General features: G+C 23.2%; 1 protein-coding gene across 4 annotated transcripts in view; it reads left to right on the top strand.

Annotated features, from left to right (window-relative positions):
- LOC132920796 (high affinity cAMP-specific and IBMX-insensitive 3',5'-cyclic phosphodiesterase 8-like) overlaps positions 1-17,999 on the top strand; it is a 63,031-nt gene that overhangs the window by 37,342 nt on the left and 7,690 nt on the right. For all 4 annotated transcript variants that reach the window (XM_060983473.1, XM_060983472.1, XM_060983471.1 and 1 more), the window contains 3 exons: positions 12,039-12,098; positions 12,192-12,249; positions 14,757-14,924. In XM_060983473.1, coding sequence (XP_060839456.1) covers positions 12,039-12,098; positions 12,192-12,249; positions 14,757-14,924 — 286 coding nt within the window. The remainder of the gene's footprint in view (positions 1-12,038; positions 12,099-12,191; positions 12,250-14,756; positions 14,925-17,999) is intronic.

The raw sequence follows: 17,999 nt of genomic DNA, 5'->3' as shown, positions 1-17,999 counted from the left end.
AATGCTAAGAAATATGACGTAGAGGAATTCCTAATGATCGTGTGTCATAGCAACCCCGGTCTTTTTTTTATATATTTTGGAACTTGGTCATTTTGGAGAAATTCTTAAAATGTTATCACCATCTCTAACTTTACCTACAAGGTTTATCACGTATTTAGACTACCTCTGAATCATACAATTTCGGTAAACTTTATAGCCTTTTTCCAATACTCTTTGTTAGAATATATCTTGTTTATAGCTGACACATGAAGAATTTATAACATCGACAACCTAATGAAAAATCTTAAAAATAGTTTTCAATATTAACATTTAAATGAAAAATACTACAAAAAATCTTAAATTCGATAAAAACTAAGTCTTCGACGACGTATAAATCATTAATATTAAAATTATTGTTCAATTTTTTATTAAATACAAAAATCATTATATCTCAACCATTTATTTAGTAATTTTAAAACTTGGAAATTTAGATTAATTTACTTGATAATTTATTACTTGTAGTACCAGTTAATTTGTTTTTAGATTACAGAATTACATTCTATAATTCGTAACAAATATTTTCCTATTTAAGTGTATTTAATTTTGATATTTTTGGCTGCAGCTTTGAAATGTGTCACTTATATGGATACATCTCAATACTATTCTATAACTTACAAGTGATTATCGCAATAACAAGGAAATGTACTTTCATAAGTAATGAAAATTAAATGTTTTTTGAGGCATATATAAACATTTATTGCTTTCATTTCTCGTAAAAACGTATTTCTTTAAGTAATTTACTCTTGAAACCCATTTAATTAAGTATAATTTAATAAACATATATACGATCTTTATTATAATATTAATTTCACAACTTATAATATTTTATAATATGTTGATATAATATTAATCATTATTTTGTCATGACAAATTGAATTTTAAATCATCATGTTAAAAACATGTTTAAAATTATCTGAAATAAAAAACAATATAAACAAATTCATATTCACTTTAATAAAATAATAAAAAATCAACTGTATAAATAATTGCAAAGAAAAATATTAAACATAATACAATTATTTTACCGTAGGTATATAATTATATATTCTATAGTTAAATAAAAGAGATGGTAAAATATCAGTATTTAAATAATAAAATAATCAATGTAAACAATTTTATAGGTAGATAGAATAATGTATAGTTTAAATACCAATTATAAACAAAATATATTTTTTAATACATTGTATTAAATTTGAATAAAAAAAAAAACATAGTTTTTTTGTTGAAAAATGTATTATAAATGTTTATGTAGTATATAGTCTTTATATCTAATTGGATATTTAATTAAAAATAATGTAAATAACTAGTTAAGTTGTCATAAAAAAAATAAAAAGTATATTTTAATAAGGATAACATTATAATGTAATCAATATGTTACAATAGTAAATTAAAAATCATTTGTAATTTAAATATATTAAGCAATTTTTAAACTAAGTAATACATCAATTTAAATTTTAAAAAAATACGTATAAATTTTACTATAGAAGAAAATTGTATTGCTTCTTTTAATTTTTCTTGTGAATGTGAACGAGATTATATAGATACAATTAAATACTTATAACTTCAAGTATTTTTAAAAATCATAAAATATAATATGTAACTATAATTTAATAAGAAAAATAAATAGCTTAATTTTAAACAAAACTAGTTTATTGTATAAACTTAAGAATAACCATATATAAGTAAAAATACTGTTACCAATTTCCATTATACTCAATTATTTATATCTTGAAATTTATAAATTAATGACCTATTTACATAGATTGTTATTTAATCAATTTTTTTACTGTGTTTGATATTGTATTAACATATTTTGCAAAATACGTATCATATTTCCTGTGTTTTATTATGTTTCTATGAATAATGGTGTAATAGTATTTCATTTCGTATGAATTTAATTTTTATAATCGTTAGTTTAGTATAACGTCATAGACAAAACTCAGATAAGAATTGTTGGGACACTATTCCCAGTTTCATTTTTTTAATTGTTCATTCAAACATGTACGTATAATATAAATCTATTCTACAATAATTTTGGAGTTGTTAACCCTTATCGAATATAATTTTGAACTATTTAAAGTTTTTACATTGAAGTGGTTTTGTTTTTCATTTTCAATTTTCAAATACTAAAGAAACTGTATATAATGCAGTTAAATATTAAAATAATCTGGATAACTCATAACATAATATCTTAGTTATTTAACAATTTAATATTTTGAAAAATGAATATAATATTCAATACACAAGATGATTATTACTAGAGCGCGGATTTCTATGCAATTGCATATTTTTTTCCTTTTAATATTTTTGGATTTTTGTCAGTTATCTTATCTCCACAAATCATCACAATTTGAAGCTAATGGTGAAATTTTTTTTTTTTTAAATGTAATAATTTATTACATTAAAAAAAAACCATGTATAAATTTTATGTAATTCTGTTCGTATAATAATATTATATATTCAATATTCATAATATTCATATACATCTTTTTTTTTCTAAATTACTAGTAGCTATATTTTCATCTTCAACTACTTAATCATTAATATAAATTGCTTAACCCATAATAACACCATATTACCATAACTGTTACTCTGATTTATTCCACGCTTCAAAACAACAAACAATTATAAGGCACTAATTGTAGAAGTTTGGGTGGAACGATTCTTTTAATTTTACATCATATTTATTCAATAAATATATAATAATGTTTCGAAAAAATATGGCGTGTTTAAAATTAAAATAAATATTTTGAGATTCTTTAGGTATAGTTATATATTTGACTACCAGTTTATATTTAAAATAATAATTCAAAAATTAAATATATTTTCTTTGTATTAATTGTTTTACTAAATTAAAATATATACATTAGTAAATAAAAATAAAATACACTTAAGGAATAAACAAATGTTAACATCAGGTAGTAGGTTAGGTACTTATATTATTCAAATCATTTATCACCGATATCTATGGTTTAAAAATAAAAAATATTTATGCTTATTTTTCGATAAATAATAACTCTATGCAGCCAATAAAATACCTGATATCGTTTGATATGTATTTTAAGTATACACTATCTATATGAATATTATTCACATTTCGCTGATTATTGAAACGTGTAATATAATATAGTATATTCTTAGTAAAATTAAATAATTATACTGTACGATTTTAATAGTATATATCAAATATCAACGTCTACTTAAAGTTGATATGCTTGTGAAATAGTTGGAAAATAAATTTATTAACGAGTTAAAATAACTAATCATTTGTTGTATTTTGTTTATTATATTTTATTAATTTAACATGACTACATGAGTAAACACGCTTGAGTTTAAAAAGAAATGCAACTATTGAGAACATATTATGGGACCAAAAGTAAAAAAATGTTTGAAAATTTCATGTTTTTCTCATACTTAAAGTTGTTATAGAAGACAAAATCTGTTGATAAATCAAAAACAATTAAAAATAAAAATATAAGAATCTAGCTATGTTACTGATGCATCCAATTTAAAAATAAATAATCTGCTGAAAAAACATTTAAATACTGTATGTTGATACTACCTCATATTACGCAATATACAATTTTTTAAATGAGACAAATATGTGTTTTTTAAAATCTTGAGATAAAATAAACATTGCTTGTAGAGGTCGTATAGTCATATAATAATAATATATAATTATTTTCCAGACGACCAATATCAATAACAATGTTTGCTTTTTCAAATCAGTAAAAAAAAATGCTCAAACCGGTCAGTAATCTCGTACAGACGCTTATTCAAATGACAGATAGACAATTTCTATTGAATTAATGAATATATCAAAGTATTGCTAAAAATGACTGTCGAAAACAGAAAAATTAGTTGAAAAGTTTGGCTGTACGTTTCTATAAATATTAAAACAAATTGCATAAATACTGATTTTATAACAAACATATCGAACTAGGCAAAAACGTGTCTTAGGCTGGATCTAATCAATAATTAAATTCTTCCATTCTATATCCTTTAACTCGCCTCAAACTCTCAAATGACCACGATATTACCTACTTTAATCGTTACTTATGACAGAATCGGAGTATCGAACCTAGCGCTATGGTGATGATTGCTAGTGCTAAGCGTCAGATAATTTATCAAAATTCCAATGACAGTATACAGAAGCCACTATTCTACCCTCTCCAACTATGTCAATCTATCTGTCTATCTGTGTCTGTCTCTCTTGCTCAATCGGATTCTCCCTTATCGGCCTGGTCACGAAATGAATTCGTAACAGAAGACCCTTATTCTTATTCTTATTAGGTAGTACAACATAATGATGATGACAACCATTGATAGCGACTCAGAACTCATTTTTAGACAAAAGACTATTATGAATTTATTGAAAAGCTACCTATCAACAATATTGCCTGCGATCGGCTTTTTGTGCGTGTCACGACTCACGACCTCGTCCTCTGACGGTGGACTACGCAAACGGGAGGGTATTATATAATGATCCTGTGCCGCCATCGTTTCAATCGACATAACTCACGCCGTTGGTATGTTTTTAATTACGGCAAGTCTAGAACTTTCCAACTCGTTCGGTTATTTATTACCAAATCCACACTGCTTCTTCTCGTTTTAGAAGACTAATACATCTCGTCCTCGTCGTCGTGGTTATGTAATGATGAAGCACCTAAGAGGAGTAAGGGAGAATAACTTATCAATTCGACTATCAATACTTATTTATAGTATACTTTGTGTACTGTAATACTACTACATTATAATATAGCTATGACATAGGCTATGACTGTATAACATCATACTCATTACTAAGAGTAAATAGCAATAAACATGAAGTATTAGACAACACGTGTGTGGTTTTTCGAATTTCAAACAACCCTGATGGATTTTAAAATATATACTTAGATTGAGGAAAATATAAAACTTCAACCTATATTAAATATTTTGCGAGGTATTTTGACATACTGTTACATAAAATATGTAAACACAAATATAATAATATATAATAATAATGCTAATGAAATAAAATAATTTGAAAAATTCAAGTCAATGCGGAATATTTAATTTATATTTTTGGTAACGTTTCTTCTTATTTTTAAAAATATTTATGATATTACTTTAATGGTCCAAATATTATCAGTTTTCGAAATTTTATTTTATAGACATAACGTAGTAGTACATTATATCATATGCAATTACAAATTACAATTACGTTGATTATAAATTGGAAATAATTTTCCATAAAATACATAAATACCTATACCTAGGTATATGAGCTAAAGATAATTTTGATTTTTAATCTTACTTCAGTATTTACTTTGAATACTTATCTATATTAATATTTATAATTTATGGATACAATAAGCTTTATATCAAAAAATGAACGTTAACTACAAGATGACAGAAAATCAATGTTTTTGAGTGCGGTTATTTTATTTAAACTAGTATCAACCTATACTCCATAGAATTCTCTTGTTGTTTAAACAATTTCATAATGCTTTTTTAATTTATACATTATTCACAACTTTTAATTGAATTATAGGTGTTCATTTGTTTTGAATCGTCATAATAATTCATAAACATATTATGTAAGGCGTAAATTCTATATAACATACGAATTTCTTTATTATATAATAATATTTATTAATTTCAATTTTATAATAATAAATGTGAATTATTTTTTTTCGCAATTTCAATATAATATACCTAATATTTATTTATTTAAATATTTTTGTTATTGAGCTGTTTTGAGTTATTAGTTTATAACTTAAAGTTATAAAGTTGGTTTTAGTAATTTGTCCAAGTATAAATGTATTTTTTATAATTTGACTTAACATTTTAAAATCATACTTTAATTATATACAATCATTACTATCAGCCAGTAAACCTAGTACACATATAGGTATTTTGTTATAAATATTTATAAATTCTTAATTTATTATCATTAATCTATAATTTGGCTCATTAAAAATTATTTAAGTATAAATATATAATTGTATTATCATTAACAAACAAAGTGATAAATGTATAACAAGTTGATCTTATATTAGAAAAATATAACAATACAAATTCATAAATTTCTATTTTCTTATTTGGTAAACAGTTTTGCATAACAATATGTATCATGTATCATTCATAATAATACTCAATGACTGTCAACTAATTTATCTGATTAAAATTATAGGTTTTAAGGTTTTTTATAACTAAACTGTTAAGTTATACGTTTTGAGTAAAATTGGATTTGATAATAAAAGTCTTATACCTACTCTAATCTAATAATTTAAAATTGGTTATGAATTTATGATACATTATTACAATTTTGCATTGTTAATGTATTATTTTTATCTTCTATCTCAGTCATTCTTAAAGTGGGCGATAGCACCCCCCTGTGGGCATTGATAGTTTTCAGGGGGGCCGTATAAGACCATAAGAAATGTTGGTGACGTTGAAACAGAAAAGAGGGGCAATACTGATTAAAAAGTATTATGTACTTTTAAACTTCAAACTAAAAATAAATTCCTACTACATATCCTCATAATTGATTTTACGTCTGTCATAGCCGGCATGACAACTATACTGTTTTTAAAATACACTACAGATGGTAAGCTTAAACATTTTAGGGGGCGCTAGATAATTTTTGATTCTCAAAGTGGGCGATGCATGAAAAAAGTTTGAGAACCTATGCTCTATCTCATAAAAACGTATTGTGTTTAATTGCATAGATTGTATATTTCAGATGAGCATAATAATAATAATAATAATAATAATAAAAAATGTTTATATCATTATAATTTGTAATATGAAAGATAATTGAGTATTTTCAAAGTAATTTATAACATTATTGAATTTATTCTATTCGTATATATTATTAATTAATTCCTTTATTAAAGATCTGGTTCGCTTCTCATTCATAAGTAAAATTAATTATTCAACTATTAATTTAGTTTATATATTATAATTTATAACAATATTAATATAATATACATATACAAATATAATTCCCAAGTTATTTTTTTAACAGGCGTACCTATTCGTTTTTCATTTACGTGCAGTTTTTATACTTTTTTTTTGTGGTATTCTTAAAAACTACTACACATTACGTCTTTGTTCCAGTTTCTAATAAAAAAAGATATTTAATAAAAGTAAAAGAAAATGTATCGAACAAAAAACATCAAAGTACACACGTAAAAGCTCTACTCAAAATCTAAAAACTCACAATAAGAACCATGACTTTTTTTTCGTGTTCACAGAATTAATAAAATTAGTTAAAATTTAAAAATGTATATTACAAAAATGTAAGTATTGAAAAATAGTAATGACTTCCCTCACTCCAAAAACAATATTCTATAATAATAAAGAAGTTCCATGAATAAAATTAAGACATTAAATGTTATTTAGACTATTTAAACTCTGATATTGTAATATTGTTCCATCTTGTAATCCTATCCTTCTAAGGATGTTATTTTCTTTTAGCAAAAGATGTAGTGTAAATTGAAAAACCGTTGAAGTGAACTTAATGAAAATGAGCCTCAAAGTTAGATCTCAACTCTGTTCCAGCGATGTTAAGGAATTATTTCTTAATCTTAGTGAAAATATAATACATTTATGATATAAATAGTTAATTATACAAAGTTACACATTAGTTTGTGCTGTATTAAATTGACTTAAAAAGGGGGAAAAGTATGTAATTGTTCTGCTGTACATTAGGTATCGAGTTTACCCCTTAATTCAGTAAAATACTGTAATGTACCTATGTATGAAATTTGGGTTAAATAATAAAATATTATTGCATACGAAGAACGATTCTGAAAAATTAATCTATTAGCCAATTTTACTAAATATATTTGATGTTGATTATAATTTATTTTACTAGGTATTACTAATATAATGATATTTCGAATTAACTTTTTCCGAAAACACTGTATTACTATATTATTAATATTTAATTATAACAATATATATATATTTGTATTAAATGTTATTGTTATCAACTTTTGAGTTAATAACAACTTACTATTGAACGGTGTGAATGTGTTCATATTATAATTAGGTAATAGCGTAAAATGAATGTATGTGTTTTCAAAATGTCATTGTTTATAAAATAAGGTAATACACATAAAAGTTTCAAATCTCCTCTAAAAATATTTTTGAATTACAACAAAATAACTCTAAAATCGCTGTACAAAAAAATGTAATATAAATATTTAGTGAAAAATTCAATTCTCTGCGGTTATTCTTTTATGAATAACAAAGAAATAAGAAAATTTAAAGAATATTTATGGAATTACACTCGACTTTTTTTAATTATAGTTACTTACGAGGAATGTAGTTGTATTATTTTCAAAACTTAGAAATGAATATAAAAATGTTTAAGAATTTATAACTAGGGATATACAATAATTTGAAAATTTTCATGATTTTAACAATATTTGTATAATTAATTGGTTTATTGATCCGTTTAAAATTTAAAATATGAAACATAATTGTTTTTTATATAAAATAATTTCTATAGTAAAAACTAAAAACTATGATACATTGTAATAAATATAATAATAATTATTAATTTAATAATTTACTCAAATATGTGTATGTATATATTATAATAAAATTATTAAAAACTAAAAAATAAGGGTAAGAGTATAAGATGAACGGTTTAAAATATTAATTAATATAATAAAGCGATGTTATCGAAAATAATTTTTGAAATACATACCAAAAAAAGGTAAATAAACAAATTACTTTCATATTTATCTAACCAATTTTATATTCAAGAATAATTAAAGTGTATTTAGTATTTATCTTGTTTTAATTTATGTAAAAAGTAAATTTTGATTGTTTATAATTTTCAAGTAAAAACAATTATGAAGTATATATATTTCTTTAGAAAAATATTTTATCGTGAACTTTTATATCATTTTGTTTAAAAATAAGTTTTCATAAAAGCTTTTGTTTAACGTTTGAAAATTAAATTAAATGTTTGTATAAATAGATAACGTATTAAACATCTTAATTAGATTTTTATGCGTAACCTAACATGACCTAACTTAAAACTGCGACACTTGGTAACAAGCTATTTCTTTTTCGTTTCTAATTACCTTTTATATGCTTATAATTTTGTGATACAACTTCCTCATAAATGTATTATTGTTTCTTTTTTTTATTTTATTTCAACTCTCTCCGTCGTTCTCTTAATTCATCCCCTTTATGTATCTTTCATAACAACCAAAAGTGACATATGCCACATCCTTTTTGATTATCTATTTCTTTCTTAAAAAGATCAACCCATTTTACTCATTTTTAGTTTTGGTTATGTTCTAATTCTAATTTATCCTGAATTCCCACCTGCTCTCCGCCCCATATTACCACTCAAATTCTATATTTTTTTTATGTAAACTGACGTAGCTAAAATCGTTTTAAATAAGAATGATGTACATCATAATCATCGTATTATCTTCCAGTTGAAAAAAAAACTTGATATAACCTTTAAGAAAAACATTATAATAATATTTTTAATGAAAGTTTATGGATAATAACTGAAAGAGGTTTTTATGTAAAATAGTGTTTACTAAAAATAAAAATTAACCTAATGTCTATAGATAGATATACTTTATCTGGCTTTAAGAAAACAAATTTAACATTAAATTAACAAAAAATCAATTTAACATTGTTGTAATCCTAACACGTTTTAGATATTACTTAATTTAATTGATGTGAAGATGTTAAATACGTAAAATGTGTATATTAATAAAAACCTTAGTAACTAAAAATGATGTCCACGTATTTAAAACTTGTTTACTCAAAATACGAGCATGAAAAATTAATATACTTTTATTTTGTTAAGATGTCAAATAGTAGGTATTGAAATGTTTTACAACCACTTCGAAGTCACTAAAACTTCTGTCGCTATCAACTATACCTCAGGGTTATAATATAAGCTAATATTTAGAGTGTTTATTTACTTTAAGGTTAGTTCATAAATGGTATAGTCAATCGAGGAGGAATGAGTAGAATTCCATATATATATATATAGCATCCCTATGGTATATATTCTAAAAGAACAGCCTAGGGCTCCAGATTCACTAAATCATGAGTCCTTGTTAATTCTCTGTTGGCGTTGACCTGACTGTTAATCTTAAGCCTCGTGTGAGTAATTTAGTTAACAGTACGGATTATGTAGATGATAATGACAAATATGTATCTGTATTTTATCTGTACTGTTTAAAATATATTCTATTTTGAAATTATATTTATGAAAAGATTGTTGAGTTTTTGTTTCAGTTTTAAGTATGATAAAAATGTATAACATTTATCATACTATAAACATATAAATCACATTAAAATCATATAATAATTGAAAATACTGTATTTTAAAATATACTAATAATGTAATTAATGAATATCGATGATAAATACAATTAAAGCAAGTGAATTACTATAAATAATGTATAGATTCTTTTACCGTATAATGTTTTTAAAGTTAAAAACTAATATTATTAAAAAAAAATTGCATAAAAAAGTATTTCTCCTTTTTTTTCATAAAAATGTATAAGGGAAATCTAATTTTTAAACATTTTATTAAATATTTTAGGTATATAAAAATATAAAATATAACTTTTATGTATTATCATTATTATACATAATATGTTTTATCCTATAGGAAATATCAAATAACATTATACGTATTTAACACTCAAGTGTTTTTTTAAATATACGTTAAAAAATACTTTTAGGGAGCTACTAATGTACTGAATATACTAAATTATAAAAGCGCAGAACTTTACTGGAATACATTTTTCTCACAGAATTAAAAACAGCCTTAAATGGAATCTCAGAGGATGTTATCATGGCACAAAATCGAAAGAGGCGGTGCGGTGCGGTGGCTTTAAATTTGCGCTTGTCACGGTAGATAAAGAACACTTGTGGTAGCCCATCATCCTCAAGCAGACATTTGATTCACTTTTTACTAGTGTGCCTAATGATCCAAATACTAACATTATGTTACAACACGTTTTTCGGTTCATTCGCCTTAGAGTAAATGATTTTAATCGTATTTTTCACTCCATTGTACTCTAAGCGTTTGTAAAAAATATCAACAACCCCCGTAATAAATCTTTTTTACTAATTTATTAGTATAGTAGTAATACGTATACAAACAAGAACGACTTATGTGCAATTGTAATATTTAATAGTATAATTATTATTACTTCAACCTCACTTAATGTATACACTTAAAGCATACATTTTTTTTTTATTATCATATAAATACTACTACAATAAATGTGTGTTTTAATAGACTATTTCTTTATTTTAAATTTAAAAAATGTACTCAAACATTTTTGATTTAATATTTTTTTATAAACCCATAAAATAATAATTGATGTGGACACACGTTATTTATTTTATTAATATTCTTTATATATATTTCTGTAAAACTTTTTTAATCGATATCCAAATAATTAATAAGTATATATTTATATATTATTATGTAACACGAATAAGTATCTCAAAGATATAAGATTTTTTGAGAACTAACTTTTGCTTCTCTGTTTTTAGGCCGAAAGTATCGGTTTTTTAGTCGAAATGAAATAATAACACTTTCAACACATTACGATGTAAAACCAACAAAATTTTTGAAAGTTTTCAACATTTCAAACGTCTACACTTGAAATATTATACCAAAAATATTTATATTCCTAAATCCATGAAAAATTTTAAACATTGATATTATATAGATAAATGATGAATTTTTTATAGGTTAAAAAACTTTATGCGTTTTAAATTATACATCCATCTTAAAACAAGTATCTAATATAATATGCATATCAGTTAAAAAGCTTCTGTTATATTTTAATAACGTTATTCTTTTACTAAAGCATACTCAATATAAATGTATAAACAATAAATATTTAAATAATAAATTGAAAATCTCATCGTGCTATTTTAAATAGGTATACAATATAAAAATAGTATAATAGTATTGATTGAATGTTTTTTTTTGTTCCTAGGTCGTTACGTTCGATTAGAAAGAATGCTCACGTTGTACTTGTCGCTTTAGTAAGGAAAAGGTAATCAATTTCTTTACACTTATACAGTAATTCGACGGGCAATGATGCGAAACCTCATTGGTTGATAAAGTATAACGTATATGTTTTTTTCAGCCTTGTGTTGAGAAACGAAAAAGACGTTACGTCCATTTTAACCAGTGGATTTAATAAGGTATTATTTTTTATTTTTATTCAATCTATTGCTCAATTGCATTGTACACGATTAATACAATATCTTATCCAGAATATCTATTTTCAAATACGATTCTGTATAATAATCTTCAGTTTATTTATAAATAATTTTATCTGTATGTCATACGTTACTTTTTATATATTATATACACGATAGGTAAAGGGTATTATTTTTCTTCTCTTCAAATATTATCTTTAATACATAGATATATTATTCATAATTCATTATCATACATTATCAATATACATTCTCATCATCGCTTTATATTATTAATTAATAATACTATATTTTTATATTTTGTATCTTGTAAAAGTGCTTTATCTCCTTTCAAAACAATCATGATTGGTTAGGTACAGTAATACCGAGTATATATTTTAACATTTAATTGTAAAGGGAATGTAGCATATATAATATTATTAATGATTACGATATTTAAAATAAACTTTATATTTAAAAATGTAAGTACAAAAAATATAATTTTATTTAGAGATTACTTTTAAATGTTTATATGATTTTACTTTTATACCTTTTTCATGATTTAATTATGTTTACAACGTTAAAGTAGTTTAACTCATAAAAACAAATAACATTGTAATTTTAATTTTTAATTAAATATTTTATGTTATATCAATAATGCCCAGCAATGCATTATTAACTTTTAATTTAAATAGTTTTTTTTTGTTTTCTTGTGTATGTAGAATGCACATATATAGCTTAACGTAGTACACAATTATTTGGTTAATATTTATAGGGTCATTTACAAAGCATTTGAATAATCTGATTAGTGTTAATTTATATTTACATAAACATTTTTAAAATAACTCAAAGATTGTGCTTATTTTTTTCTCATAGTACCTATTGAGATGAAATTTAAAAACATTTTATATACAGTCTGCTAGCAAAAAACTTCCGTTTTACAATTTTTAACATACATACTTTTACTGTTGAGTACTTTTAAATAAATTCCATTCATAATTTTGTTCATAAATAGAATTAATTGGTCTCAAAAAAAAAAACAAATAATAGTTTCATTAATAATTATAATAACTATCGATGTTAAAATAGAAATGAGTGTTCACTACAACCTACCTACATAAATTAAATTTAAAAGCTCAAAAAAAGATTCCATAAATACATTGTTAGAGTATTCGGTTTAGTGAAATGTCATTTATTACTCTTATTACTCTAGAATCTAGATAATAGTTTTAAATTCTGACCGATATTTTTTTTTTTTAGTAAGAAAATGTTATTTCAAATAATTTAAATAAATTATGAAGTATCAATTTCTTTGTTTCTAATAAGAAATAACAATATGATATGTGTAAAGACATATTTTTATTATTTCTTTGATCGTTCAAATATTTTTATCTGTAATTAATTCATTATTTTAGAAATATCTACACTTTTTTCAATATATTTTAGAAGTTCTTGTCGATACGCCCAGTTATTTTCGATGGTTAATTTATTGACTGGGAAAAAGAAATACTGAAAAAGGATGTGTGCCATAAATAATGAAGTAAAGAACGGAAATTTGTAGTGAATCATATTTTCTCTTTTGGTGTGATTGGTCAATTTATTTATTAAATTAATACCATTGCATACAAATACCGTAGATCGTCCTAATAAATAACAATTATCATTGATATTTTTATTTTATCGTTTATTATTTTGCACCAAAACCACTACTTCCTATTATATTTTATAAATGTATAAATAAAACTGATTTTATCAAGATACTTATTTAGTGTATTACAATCTACTTCCCAAGTTTTATAAATTTTCTTATGAATATAAATAAAATGTTAAATAAATAGTATGGCTTCAGATATTTTAGATGTTCTAACTGCTGACCCGAGAAGAAAATATTATTATGGTCATTTTGAACCTTTCAAAGAAGCAGAGATAACTCGTAACAATCAGACACCTTCATTTAATTTTGTTTCTTTTCATTATCTGATAGTATGATAAAACAAATATCAACCAGGAAAAGTTAGTTCAATGGTTAAGCCATAAATTTAAAGGAAGTTTCAAAATATTGAAATGCCTACCCAGTAAATGTTATGTTATTATCATCAAGTTTATATTGCATATATATATATTGTATCAACTATTTATTTTCTTACAATATAAACATTTCATTTTATATCTAGAGAAAAAATGATTCTTTGTATAAAAATTATTATTGTAGTTATTTAAATTATATAATCTATAATAATACAGATAAACTTTCAAGATTTATCTAGAGCAACCACTCTGTTTTACTTTTTCCTAATTTAATACCTAATGACTTATAGTACTATAATAATAAAGTTAATAAGTTTTATAATATCAAAAATGGCTAGCTACCTTTTGTTTATTGAATATTTTTTGCATCCATAATATTCATAAATCAATGTTTCATATTATTTAGTTAATGTTTTATGATAAACTTATTTAGGTATAACCTATTGTTTAATTTAATTTATTGAAAAAAAAAATTATTACAGATAATAGTAGAAACCTGCAACAAAAATGTATGGATCAAAGAGTTACAACAGCTAGAAAAAGAAGATGTAGCGATGCGTTCAATGTTAGCACAACAAGACGCAGTTTTAGCTGCATTGGACAAGACCAAAGATCTTGTTATCATTACCGACCTAAAACACAACATTCAAGTAAACATTTATCGAATTGAAAGATTAATTTTTTAAAACTTCAAACCCTTCTTCCTCTCTCTTGAGCTTTTAAATGATCAATAACTTCATTGGTTCGGTAAATATGCCGACGAGCATAACATCCCTTGGGTGCATAACTTATTTGTTTGCATTTGGATCAATGTTGTTCTAGGTAAACCGAGAAATGTGGATGAATAAAAAACGATTTGGGAGCGGGAGGTTTTAGGTAAAACCACAAAATTAAATTACCTCATCCAAACACCAATAACCACATTACAAAAACACTTTACTATTTAACATTTCCTGACTGTTGTAATAGTAATGTGTTCAAATCCATTTTGTAAAATGGGGTAAATTCCATTTGATGCTTAAAATAATTATTGTAGCCAAAAAATAAATGTTTTATATCTTATTCGAATAATAATAAAATGATACAAACAAAAAATAGAACTGACCCACTAAAGTTATAATATTATTACTACCTATATTCCTCTTGTTAGATTAATATTCAATTAATTCATAAATATAAGTAATTTAACTGCAAAATATTATCTTTATAAGTCAAAATATAGAATTATAAAATGTTGACTCAATTAATTTTGACATCTGCTTATATGCTTAGTAAAAAATACATTATTATAACATTTATATACTATATGTTTATTATTGTTATACATTTTAAATTCGGCGTTAGGAAATTTACGTTTCAGTGTTTTTTGCCTACATTTATAGTATTATGTTTTATTCATAGTACTGTGTTGTATAGAACACCATACAAACTTCTCCCAGTTAACCCAATTTTATTTAAAGAATAGTATTTTTTCAAAGTTTTTAAATGCAAAAATATAGTCAACTGAAATTATACAATACACGTTATACATGAACATTTATTCAATGTAAATAACCTATTTAATATCAATTTTTAATAAGAATTAGAAAAATGTAAAATAAAAATTCTAAATTTAATTCAAATGATTTTAATAATCAATTTTGGAATTAACCAACATAATACTCATTAAATTAAAATAAAATAAATGTATTAGAAAATAATATTGTAACAAGATATCTTACTACCTAAGTAGAACAAAAGTTTGAATTTAAACCAATTTTATTTGATGAAATAATAAAAGAATTTACCAAACTGTCGGCAGTATTTACTTTAACGTTTTCGAGAAGGTTCAACGATTTTGTTTGTATTACTTTCGATATTGAAGTAGTACGACCACTTTTTCTCTCAAGAAAAATCCAATTTCCACCAATTTGTACTGGACTGGTGTCAAAAAAAAATAAAATAATAATGTTGCATGTACTCTTGTTTGAAGTTTTGACTTATGGTAAGGTTCAGTGATGCATGATAGTAAATTGTGTAAATATTTTAAAAATCTGCTCTTTTGCATCACCAATCTGATTTTATTTCGATTTTAGATAACCGTTTTGCACTTCACAACATATTATACTCAAAACTAAAATTCCAAACCATAATTTCTTTTGTCTGTTAATTTAGTTTATGTAAAAAAATATATGTTTTAAAAACTATATTATAAATGATAATTGAATCAATACAAACTTAACTATTTTTATACTTCTTATAAGACTTAAAAATATAAAACACTCGTTTACTTTTCATAAAACTAATTCAAACAAATTATTAATTATAGGCAATAGACACTTGACAGACAGACACTTATTTGTACACTTAGTTAGTTAAGTACGTAAACCAATTTAAATGAAAAATATATATTTTAAAATACCACAGTATATAAATTATAAATTTATATATCATTACAACTAAAAAAAATTAAGCTCTTAGAAATAATCAGATTTAAGAAAAAAATTGAATGAGTTTATTAAAAATAATAAAAGTACTAGAATTATTACACTTTACTTTAAACCTATAATTTTAAAAATCATTTGTTAAATAATATAACTATTATCTGAATTATATTTTTCTGTCGTAGTGAATATGTAAAAATGTAATATTTTTGTTCCATTTTTTTGCCTTAAGTAATTGGCTTAAAATATATGATAACTATACACAGCATTATTAGTAGGAACTACGTTCACTATGCAGGTATATTGTATATAGTACATAATGTACTTATCAATTTTTTTCAAATTTAAAATATTATTTTACATTATTATACTTCATGTCAGTTGTCAGTATCCCTCATAGTTTATACGGTACATAAACTGTTTTATTATTATTAGAATAAACAGAAACTAAAGTATAGTCAGTATAGCCACATCGTAATAAATTCTGAAATATAATTACATAATATTCATAACTATACAGGCAAATGATTAAACAAAAAAAAAAAAAAATTTAATTTTCAATTAATTTTTGTACTCGATAAGTTTAAGTAAAAAAATTATCGTTGTCATCTTAATGGATAAACTAATTTTAATAATATAAAAAAACACACCCATAGATTTATCTTATTTGACTAATAATATCGATAAAAAATAAAAACTAATAATAATAAATGTACCACACTTTCTTTTATACCCAACCTATAAAATGATAACTGTAATATAAAATAATTTACTAAATATTGATTACTACTAAATCCGCATCATATCCTGTTCAGTTCTAACAATAATAATATTTCTAATCAATAATATGATTGATATTTTACTGGTCATTGTGGGCACTTTGTAAGCACTAGTCATATAATTTATTTGTTATATGCCATAATACAGCGTCGCTTTATTTTAATTTCAAAATAATATTTTTTTCGTTTAATAAAATAAAAAAAAAATGTATATAGTTTTTTATTATTAAATTGTTTAACATTTGAATATTAAATTTACTATTGTTATTTCGTGGATAATAATAATGTAAAATCTTTAGTAGATATTTAGTATATTAAAATTACTTAAGAGTTTTTTTCTACCCTATAATATGGTTTTAAAGTGAAATATTACATTTTAGTACGCTGGTCAATATCTATTTTGTGGTCCAACGTTATTTTATATAGTAAATGGAAAAAGCTGTTTTTCTTTTTTTATCTCTAATGCTACGTTGTAACGAAACAAATTTAAAATCCAATCAGGAAAACCTTATCCCAATAGAAC

This window comes from Rhopalosiphum padi, chromosome 2 (genome assembly GCF_020882245.1).
Source record: "Rhopalosiphum padi isolate XX-2018 chromosome 2, ASM2088224v1, whole genome shotgun sequence".
Classification (NCBI taxonomy): Eukaryota; Metazoa; Arthropoda; class Insecta; order Hemiptera; family Aphididae; genus Rhopalosiphum; species Rhopalosiphum padi.
Note: the sequence above shows the minus strand (reverse complement) of the source record. Positions and strands in the feature narration are given on the sequence as shown.